The sequence below is a fragment of the Littorina saxatilis genome, unplaced genomic scaffold, assembly GCF_037325665.1.
Source record: "Littorina saxatilis isolate snail1 unplaced genomic scaffold, US_GU_Lsax_2.0 scaffold_2575, whole genome shotgun sequence".
In the NCBI taxonomy this organism is placed as follows: domain Eukaryota; kingdom Metazoa; phylum Mollusca; class Gastropoda; order Littorinimorpha; family Littorinidae; genus Littorina; species Littorina saxatilis.
In genome coordinates, this window is record NW_027128595.1 from 1,165 (window position 1) to 12,500 (window position 11,336).

The 11,336-nt window shown below is 39.0% G+C and overlaps 1 protein-coding gene across 1 annotated transcript in view; it reads right to left on the reverse strand.

The window, feature by feature from the left end:
- Positions 1-256: 256 nt before the first annotated feature.
- LOC138956957 (organic cation transporter protein-like) overlaps positions 257-11,336 on the reverse strand; it is a gene marked incomplete at its 5' end in the record, with an annotated part of 13,580 nt that continues 2,500 nt past the window's right edge. Inside the window, 4 exon segments of the mRNA XM_070328150.1 lie at positions 257-1,213; positions 2,352-2,503; positions 4,267-4,442; positions 4,798-5,024. Coding sequence (XP_070184251.1) covers positions 1,117-1,213; positions 2,352-2,503; positions 4,267-4,442; positions 4,798-5,024 — 652 coding nt within the window.

Here is an 11,336-nt window from a genome sequence, read left to right on the forward strand (position 1 = left end):
GCATTTCAGCTTGGAGGATTAAAAATTAAGTAATGACTTTGGTCATTAAAAATTCGAAAATTGAAATTAAAATATTTTTTTTATAAAATGATCTAAATTTACGTTTATCTTATTTTTCATCATTTTCTGATTCCAAAAACATATAAATATGTTATATTTGGATTAAAAGCAAGCTCTGAAAATAAAAAATATAAAAATTATGATTAAAATTAAATTTCCGAAATCGATTTAAAAACAATTTCATCTTATTTCTTGTTGGTTCCTGATTCCAAAAACATATAGATATGATATGTTTGGATTAAAAACACGCTCAGAAAGTTAAAGCGAAGAGAGGTACAGAAAAGCTGGCTTTGCAGCACAGCCCAACCACTACCGCGCTAAACAGGCTCGTTAATTTCCCTGCCTTTTGTACGAGCGGCGGACTACGGTCATTGTGAAAAAATGCAGTGCCTTAAGTTTCATTCTGTGAGTTCGACAGCTTGACTAAATGTTGTTATTTCGCCTTACGCGACTTGTTTTCCTTTCTCGTGTGATCTTGCTGCGAGGTTCCGCCTGTTACCAGCCAAAAGAAAGAGGGGGCATAACCTCACCAGAACCGCCCATTAACACAGGTTAAAGTAAATATCAGTTTACACAAATTCATATGACAAAATCGAGACATTTTACATACATAAACTATTTATACTCTGAATACACAGAAAAATCTTTCTTCAGTTTAGACCTTTCTTCAAAGAACCATCCTTTAGATACAAACGCCGAGGAAAACCACTCCAGATCTTACCATGCTTTAACATCGGATGAAATCCTCCTTCCACTTAAACGTATAGTAAAAATATCAAGAGCTTGCATTATTTGCTCCTCTGTTAGCAAAGTGGTGATTTTTGCTGAATCATTTTGCAGATTTATATATTGGTATGTTTGTCAGTTTAGAAGTTAATTCAGGCTTTAGCAAAGAAGTCAACCAGGAAGTCGACTTGTGATATGTGTCAAATTGGAAGGGTGCTCTTATCCCATGTGGAAGCTTGAACATATATCTTTGGTGATTTACGAAAAAGTACCTTGTAGGAAAAAAATGTAACATAATAAACTTTCCCCCAAAATGTCAAAAAAACGTCATCAGCAAGGGGAAGAAGCCAGTGCGTCCTTGTTTCTATTCACAATCGTCTCCCTTACATCTGGCTTATTCTTTTGACAGCAAAAACAACCACGTTTGCTGAAAAAATCAAGTCATGCACAGAAATTGAGCGCATTTCAAGCCTACAGGGTGACAGTGAAAAAAGAGAAGCAGCATAAGGATGCAAGTGCAAATACCATTGTCACTTATGGTGTCTTTTTAATCAGAAAAGAAGATCAGGTGATGCAAATGATGCTCACAAACCGTGTTCGTTAATCACCATTTTGTGTTAACACTTCGTCAAACAAATATATACTTAGTCTATATAGCTTCATAAGCGCTTTGCTGAGAAGAGAAAGAACGAAAGTGCATTTAAGTAAAATAACTAATTCAGAGATCACACACACACACACACACTCACACACACACACACACACACACACACACACACACACACACACACACACACACACACACACACACACACACACACACACACACAAATGAACAAACACTCACAAATAAACAAGCACATATATACCACACATACAAAACATGCACAGTGAAACAACGATCTAAAGCCCGTCCTTGACTGAGCACGAAGTCGACTTGGCAAAGCTTCGCTAAGTCTTTATACCGAAAACCCATAGCTACGGCGAAGTACTTTGTACCCTACTTCTCTTCGCAAGTTTTGACATGCGAAGCTACCCCGTAGCTTTGTGACGCAGTTGTTCTTTTTTGTCAGAATAGTGCTTCTGGGTTCAAGATGGACGTAGAAACTCCACTCGAAAGAGCAGAGTGCCTTCGCTTGGACTTCTTGAAGCTATGCTGAAAGTAGTTCAATTAAGGGACGAATTGTCTTTCCGGAAGCTTCGTGAAGTGAGCTACGCGAAGTCGACTTCGAGCAATGAAGGACAGGCTTAAACAGCAGTGCTCCACTGTTGTACACATTTCTGTAACATGTTTAACACTTTCTGACATAGACACACTGTGTTCACAAGTGTTCACGTGAACATTGTGTTTTACTGTCGCCAGTAGAACTGTATGCCCAATGTAACAACGTGTTCACACATTCTATAGACATTCTCTCAAAAGTGGAACAATTCTGTTTAGAATGAACAAACCTGAAAACATTTAAATAAAAGAGGACACAACAAGAACCAGGTTTGGAATTATCTTCATCAATATTTCGGCAGACTGCCTTTTTCAGGATAGTATGATGAAAGTATGAACAAACCTGTGTAAGTTGTTGACGTCATCAAGAGTCTCGGGCAGCTTTGTGCCCATAGTCTCGGGCAGCCAGAGAGCGAAGAGCCCCACAACCAGCGCCGGACTGCCCATGACCACCAGAGGAAGAGAATTCTCTAGCCGTCCTCCGATAAGAATGCCCTGCGAGAAATACAATGAACAACTTATTGTGGCTGTCTTACATGACTTAAATTGCCAGATTGTCCTGTACAATATACAATGAACAGCTTAGTGGCTGTCTTACATGACCTACATTTCCAGAATGCCCTTATAGTGTCTGTCTTACATGACCTACATTCCCAGAATGCCCTTATAGTGTCTGTCTTACATGACCTACATTCCCAGAATGCCCTGCACAAAATACAATGAACAATTTGTAATATCTGTTTTACATGACATAAATTGCCGGAATGCCCTGCAGAAATTACAATGAATATTTTGTAATATCTGTCTTACATGACATGAAATTGCCAGAATGCCCTGCAGAAATACAATGAACGTTTTGTAATATCTGTCTTGCATGGCATGAAATTGCCAGAATGCCCTGCAAAAAAACAAAAAAATTGACGTTTTGTAATCTCTGTCTCACATGGCATAAATGATCTGTTCTGTTTGTCATACACCGATCTGACAGTTCTTCATCCAATTAGCTTGGAACTGCCATTTAGGTGGTGGAAAACACTTCTTTCGTTTTTGCTAGACGGTAGAAGCAGAGAAAGACACCCACAGACATAGGGACACAGAGACATATACATATAAGCACACGCATACAACCCGCCTCTCTCTTTGTTTCTCTCTCTAACTCTCTCTTATCTCTTTCTCTCTCTCGTACACACACACACACACACACACACACACACACACACACACACACACACACACACACACACACACACACACACACGCGTGGGAGTTTCAGCCCATAAATGCAGAAGAAAAAATACACACTCACAGACACACACACATGGACACACACATAGACACACACATATACACACACACATACACACACAAACAAACACACACACACAAATACACACACACACAAACTCACTAACAAACACACTCTCACACACACACACACACACACACACACACACACACACACACGCGCGCGCGCGCGCGCGCTATCCACCCCTTGCCCTCTCCTTCCCCCACCACGCAACAGAAACACCGTAACACTAGGGAGATTCAAAGGACAGCACGTTTCGTTTTGCAGCTCGTTTCGTTTGGTGAATGAGTCACCCCGCGAAACGGAACGTGAAACGAGACGGCATAGGCCGCAGACAAGATTTAGATGTATTCACGTTTCGTTTCGGAATGAAGGAAGGGCGATAAATCTTCAAGTGAAATTATCACGTCTGTCCTCGATCAGAATGGAAAAAAAAAACCCTAGGAGGTGGTCCAGAATCGGGCATACTTTGATTATTTTCAGTCCAAATAAATCACACAGACTTTGTTTATACAAAATCACATACGAAGCCAGAATAAAAATTCGATGCGATGACCTACTTCTGCTTCGCCATTTGCTTTCTTCACCATGAAGTTGGATAAATGTACCAGGATCAGCACCCTTCAAAATATTTCAGTTCACAACAGTTGTCTACCTCCAATGAACACATTCTCAGCGCTGAAAGACTGTGAAAGGGTTGATGAATCTAGCAATGCATAAAATGGCCAACAAATAAAACTGTTAGTGTGCAAAAATACTCACAAAAGTTGACGAAATATTGTTCGTTTTTTTGGGGGTGGAAAACGTGACTGCGTTTTGACGTTCCACGTTCCGTTTCAGTTGACCTTCACCTTTCCAGCGAGAGACCCCCGAAATGATGACGTTTACCACAACTTCAAAACGAAACGTCCCGACGTTTCGTTTATTAAATCTCCCTAGTAATCCAACCTACCACGTCCGCCAGATAGGGGGACAGAAGGCCGCCAATACGCGAGAAGGTAACTCCCATGCCCATGGCAGATCCCCGGATGACAGTCGGGAAGAGTTCTGCCCCGAACATGTAGATGACGCTATAGCAAATGCACACGCAGAACCGGCCTATCATAGACAGTGTCACGACTACCCAGTCTGCAAAGGAAATTAGGGAATCAATAAAATAAATGAATCAAAATGAGAGGGCCATACAAAGCGCAAATTACAATGAGGAAGCACGCACGTACAAACAAGTATTCGGATTGTTTGGCAAAGGAAAATCTGAGGAATACTGGAAACTGTCAAATCGAGTTAATGAGTGACAGACGAAAAACAACACATACAAAACAAAAACAAAACACAAATTTGGACAGACACGCAGACATTTATATACGATTTGATTAGGCAGACTAACAGACCGAAAAACTGACAAACAAACAGACAGACAGACAGACCGAAAAACAGACAGACAGACAAATAAACAGATAAAAACATGCAACGACCACTGTACCAGGTGCTCCCAGGATGTCTGGCACAAGGGAGATAACACAGCAAAAGCCAGCCACCATGATAGCAATGCAGTAGACAGGCTTACGTCCCATCCTATCTAACAGAAAGTAGGGAACGCCAAAGCCCACGGTTTCCACAATTACGCTGAGTAGGTAGTTAATGTAGATGTCTCCAGCCAGGTTGGTGATATTCAAGATGAGCGCGTAGTAGATCACACACAAAACAAACCTGAAACAGTGGACAATTTGTGTTAGGTCACACACATAACAAACCTAAAACATTGGACAATTTGTGTTGAATCATACACACAACAAACCTGAAACATCGGACAATTTGTGTTAGATCACACACACACAAAACCTGAAACATCGGACAATTTGTGTTAGATTACACACACAACAAACCTGAAACATCGGACAATTTGTGTTAGATCACACACACAACAAACCTGAAACATCGGACAATTTGTGTTACATTACACACACAACAAACCTGAAACATCGGACAATTTGTGTTAGATCACACACACAACAAACCTGAAACATCGGACAATTTGTGTTAGATTACACACACAACAAACCTGAAACATCGGACAATTTGTGTTAGATTACACACACAACAAACCTGAAACATCGGACAATTTGTGTTAGATTACACACACAACAAACCTGAAACATCGGACAATTTGTGTTAGATTACACACACAACAAACCTGAAACATCGGACAATTTGTGTTAGATTACACACACAACAAACCTGAAACATCGGACAATTTGTGTTACATTACACACACAACAAACCTGAAACATCGAACAATTTGTGTTAGACGGGAGTTTTTATGCTGAATTTTGTAACTTGATTTTGTCAGTTTCTTAGTTTAGCGTGTGTGTGTGTGTGTGTGTGTGTGTGTGTGTGTGTGTGTGTGTGTGTGTGTGTGTGTGTGTGTGTGAGTGTGATTGCGCTTGAATGTATGTCTGTATGTCCGAGTGTGTGTGTGTGTGTGTGTGTGTGTGTGTGTGTGTGTGTGTGTGTGTGCGTGTGTGTGTGTGTGTGCGCGTGTGCGTGCGTTCGTGCATGCGTGCGTGCGTGTGTGCAAGCGTACGTGCGTGAGCTAGTGTGTGTGAGTTTGAGCGCACGCTTGTGGGTATGTGTGTGTGTGTGTGTGTGTGTGTGTGTGTGTGTGTGTGTGTATGTAAGAGTGTGTGTGTGTGTGTGTGTGAATAGAATAGAATAGAATAGAATAGAATAGAATAATGTTTATTGTCATGAACCAGTAAAGTTATTGACACAACAAACAACAAATAATGCATTATACAATGCTAAAACAATCCGTAACAAATTTGCCAAGACGAACTTGAACTTCGTCTTCTAAAAATAAGTTACTTGGATTTTTGTTAGCATATTTCATATTGATATGTGAAGCATCTTCTTTAAATTCATCCCTTAATTTAACATATTTATTGCATTTATCTAGAAAATGTATTTCATCTTCTATGACATTGCATTCAATACAAAGACAATTTTCTTTAGGGATATTCTGATGTCTTCCACTTTCAATTTTTAGACAATGTGTGCTAGTCCTTAATCTGCTTAACATCTTTCTGTGTTTATTATTCTTAATTTGTATTAAGTATGACTGCATTTCGTAAGATTTACTGATCATAGAATAAAACTTAAGTCTGGAATATGTATCTGATTTTTCTTTTGTCCAGTATCTTATATATTCCTCTTGTTGTTTTTTGTCAATGGCAAACTTTAATTTGTGTACATTTAATGTAGATTGGTTATGCCAAACGTGACTAAAACCTAAGTTACAAAGAGATTGTCTAACAAATTGTAGCCATGGCGTTTCTGTCGGATGGTGCAACATTGAGTCATATAATTGATGTATACTGTTCAAAAAAAGAAACGCATAGTTGCTACTTGCCAAATTTGTTTTATTTTTCGAAAAAATTAACAGAAAATCCAATATTTAGATTATTTGTTTGAAATTTGGTATGGACACAGTTGAATGCACACACAGTTCATTTGCATCTTCAAATCAATCAGTCAATCAATACGATTGGGTGCCGAGGCTGTCAAGTCAGTAGGGGGTGTGACTGCCTTGAGCAGCAACAACTGCCCGGCACCTTCTGGGCATGGACTGGATCAGATGCCGGATATCTTGCTGTGGGATGGTGTCCCACTCCTCCTGAAGTGCCTGCAATAGATCGCGGTGATTTGCCGGCGCTTCTTCTCGCCTGCGCACACGTCTGTCCAATTCATCCCAGAGGTGTTCTATCGGGTTCATGTCTGGCGACATGGATGGCCAGGGAAGCACCTGGACATGGTGGTCGGTGAGGAACTGGGTGGTGAGTCGTGCTGTGTGCGGGCGAGCGTTGTCCTGCTGGAATATGGCATCCTGGTCAGCCAGAAGAGGAAGGGCGTGTGGGCGCAGAATTTCCTCCACGTATCGCTGGGCAGTTATGCGCCCATGGACGTGCACCAGGGTGCTCCTTCCAGCGGTATTGATCGCCCCCCACACCATGACGCCTCCACCACCATGAACGGGTGCCTCATACACACAGTTGGGCGCGTAACGTTCGTTTACTCTCCGGTAGACCCTCCTCCGACCATCATGTCGCTGGAGCAGGAAGTAGGACTCGTCGCTGAACCACACGTGTCTCCAGTGATTCCGGACGGTCCAGCGAAGGTGCTGGTTGCCCCACTGCACTCGGTTCTGGCGATGGCGGCGGGTGAGGACAGCTCCTCTGTGAGGTCTGCGAGCTCTCAAACCAGCTTCATGCAGGCGGTTCCGCACGGTCTGGTCCGATAATCGGTGTGGCCCGGGGAGAGCCTGGACAGAAGATGAGGCCGACAGGAAACGATTCCGGAGGTGGCGGAGCCGTATGAAGCGGTCGTGAGCAGCAGTTGTCGCCCTTGGTCTTCCCGCTCGTGGCAAGTCAGCAACGGAGCCAGTGGCTTGAAACCTGACCCACAGTCTACTGATGGTGCTCTGGGACACGTGGAAGTGCCTGGCGATTGCACTTTGACTTTGGCCTGCTTGTAAACGACCCAATGCAATTTGGCGGTCTTCTCTGCTCAATCGGGCCATCTTTCGTCGCTGAATTGTCGTCTGATTTCTTTGTGGCGAACAATCCGCTTTTATGGGTTTTGGAAGACATGGTGAGAGCTCAATATTCCCCGAGTTTCACGAGATTACACTGAAGCATGACGAGTGGTCATGCCAAATGAGCAATTTTGACATTGTAGCCACTGATAACGTATGCGTCACGTGCAGAGCTCACTTGTGGCAATGGACGAAAGGTCGACGACCAGATAAACATTTTCTGCAGTTTGGTGGATATCCTTGTAGCCATATAACTAAATTAACCAAATATTACAAGCTATGCGTTTCTTTTTTTGAACAGTATATATACGAATCTTGTTTGGAGTCTAGAATATGCGCCCAGAATGCTATTGTTTGTGATAACATTTTTAATCCTAAAGGGAACCTTCCTAATTCCCCCAGTACAGGTATCCACATAGCTTTTCTATGAACTCCAAGAAGGAATCGACAAAATTTGATATAAACAAATTCATGAGGATTTTTGCTAGATAAACATGATCCAAAGAAATGATCAGTATTTGTTTGTTTTATTTTATTATTAAACGTAAACGGATACCAGATTTCAGCGCCATATGTTAATATCGGATTTACAAGTGAATCAAATAAATGTATCATTGTGTCTATTTGCACGTTTTGATTGCTGAAAATTCTGCGGAGGGAATGTGCTGCTTTATTACCTTGTTTACTTAAATGATCTTGAGCTGTATCAAAATTTCCATTCTTGTTGAATATGACCCCTAAATATTTATATTGATCTGTTACTTTGATTACATCAGTTCCACATTTAAATATTGTGTGCATTTTTGGATTTATATGACAAAATACTATAATTTTTGTTTTTTCTATGTTAATTTTCAAACCCCACTGTAGGCAATAGTTATTTAGATAATCTAACTTATTTTGTAATCCTATTTTTGATTTTGAAAGAAGTACTAGATCATCTGCATACAGTAGACACGATATTTTTGTATTCTGGTTAATGTATGGCGAATCAACGTCAGGCATTCCATCTGTTATATCATTAATGAAAATATTAAAAAGAGTTGGGCTTAATGTATTTCCTTGATGTACTCCTTTTTTAACCAATACATCTGGTGAATATCCACCTTGCATTTGTGTGCATATCTTTGCATTACTATACATGTTTTTGATTATATTGTAGCATTTAACTCTTATGCCGGTTGTGTATATCTTAAGTAAAAGTGCATCATGCCAAACGTTATCAAAAGCTTTTTGAAAATCTACGAAACATCCATATAATCTACCATTTTTAGTATTGATAATATCGTCTACAATTTTCTTCAGAATGAATATTTGATCCATCGTTCGGTATCCTTTTCGAAACCCAGCTTGTTCTTTTATCAAAATATTCTTTTTTTCTAAAAAGTTGTTGATTCTTGAATTTATGATTTTACAAAACAATTTTCCCAAATTACTACTAAGAGTGATTCCTCTATAGTTACTCGGATTCATTGGATCTCCTTTTTTATGCAATGGTACACTTATTCCAGTCTTCCATTCTGTAGTATAGTTACCACTTGTAAGAATAATGTTGAATAGATTAACTAATATTTTAGTCATATGATCTAAACTTGCTTTTATAATTTCATTGGTTATTCTATCTTTTCCGGATGACTTTTTTTTTCAACGTTTTACATTCTTTTTTTAATTCTTTCTCTGTTATGGGGTCATCTAAAATAGGTGTATAACAATGTGTATGCATCTTCTTTAATTCCTCATTTACTATGTATTTTCTTTCATCAGAAACTTTAGTTTCTGTTCCTATCAATTTCTCTAAATGATCAATCCATTTCATTGGATTGATTGCACATTTTTTAGTTGTATTGACTTCACCCATCGTCTTTAAATCTTTTAGAGTTTTCACATAGCACTTGGATCGTTATTAAATTCGTCATTCAATTTCTTTACTAAATTATCTTTAAAAATCCTTTTCTTTTTCTTTAATATTGCTTTGTATTTTTTTCTTTTTGAGTAGTATTTCTGACATAAATTTACATCATAAGGGTATCTATTTAGAGCATTTAATAATGATTTTAATTCTCTCCTTTGTAAAAAACAGTCACTATCGAACCATTTTTTATGTTTTCTATTCTTTTTCGTAAAATTGCGGTTCTTGATTTTCTTGTTCAAACATTTTTTTGCAGCCGTGTTTAGCATTGCTGTTATTTTGTCTGTTAAATTGTTAACACACTCGTCTGAATAATATTTCTCTTCACATGTATGCATTGTTTCAATTTCGTCGTTTATGTTCTGAAGTAAATGTTTCATGTCTCGTGTGTCTAACTCCTGTTTGAATTTAACTTGTGAATTGCTGTCCCACTGATATATTATATCTTCTGCTTTTCCTTGGTTATTAATTGAACATTTATTATGTTTACAATTGATGTTAGGTTTAACATTGGCATTTTTGTCTTTGAACGGAATTCGAATTCTTAGTTCTAAAGGACAATGATCTGAATATACAGTTAAATATTTTACTTTCATATGTATTACATCCTTGATTAGTTCCTGAGAACAAAGAAAATAGTCTACTACACTACAACCCTGGGGTGTATAACATGTGTATCGCCCACTTAAGTCTCCCAAGGACCTTCCATTAAGTATATACATGTTATTATTATGGCACAAATCTATCAACCTTCTACCTTGTTTTTGTATGACCTTATCTGAAGAATGTCTTTCATGTAGATAGTCAAAGCAATAAGTCGATGGCAAAGAATACCTAAGACTTTCGCTATCTAACTATCTATCGATCAGTTCACCCGTTCTTGCATTGAAGTCTCCGCATAAGATCACGTTACCTTTGGGTATTAATTCATCTAAGTCATTCTCTAACTTGTCCCACAATTCCTCAGTAAAATCTTTTCCAAAGGATGACGATTCGGGCGGAATATATACACACCCTAAATAAATGTCGTGTTCTTTGTTATCCTTTTGAACTTTTAGCCAAATAATGTCACTGTTGCTTTTTTGTAGGATTTGGAAGTTTGAAGATATGTTTTCTCTTATGAATAAACTAATCCCCCCAGAAGCACTGGTTGCATTTGTTCTTTTCTTTCTATAAAAGTGACGTTTTACAAATCCTGATAGAAATACTTCTTCGGCATGGTCCTCGTCCAGGTGCATCTCCTCCAGCATAATAATGTCATATCCACATAAAGATTTTATAACGTTATCATCCTGCAATTTGTTGGTTGTTTGTCCGTCGATTGTTTCTTTATACCCTTTTAGGTTCCACGACAAAACATTAATACTGAATGTACTACTATCAAACATGTATGGTTTGTATGAATAGTTACCTTCGTCGTAACACTAACATTTTTGAAAGAATCGAATACGTTATTAACGAACAAAATATCTATCACGATATTATTAAAAGAAATATCTATCGTGTGGTCGTGGTTGTGGAC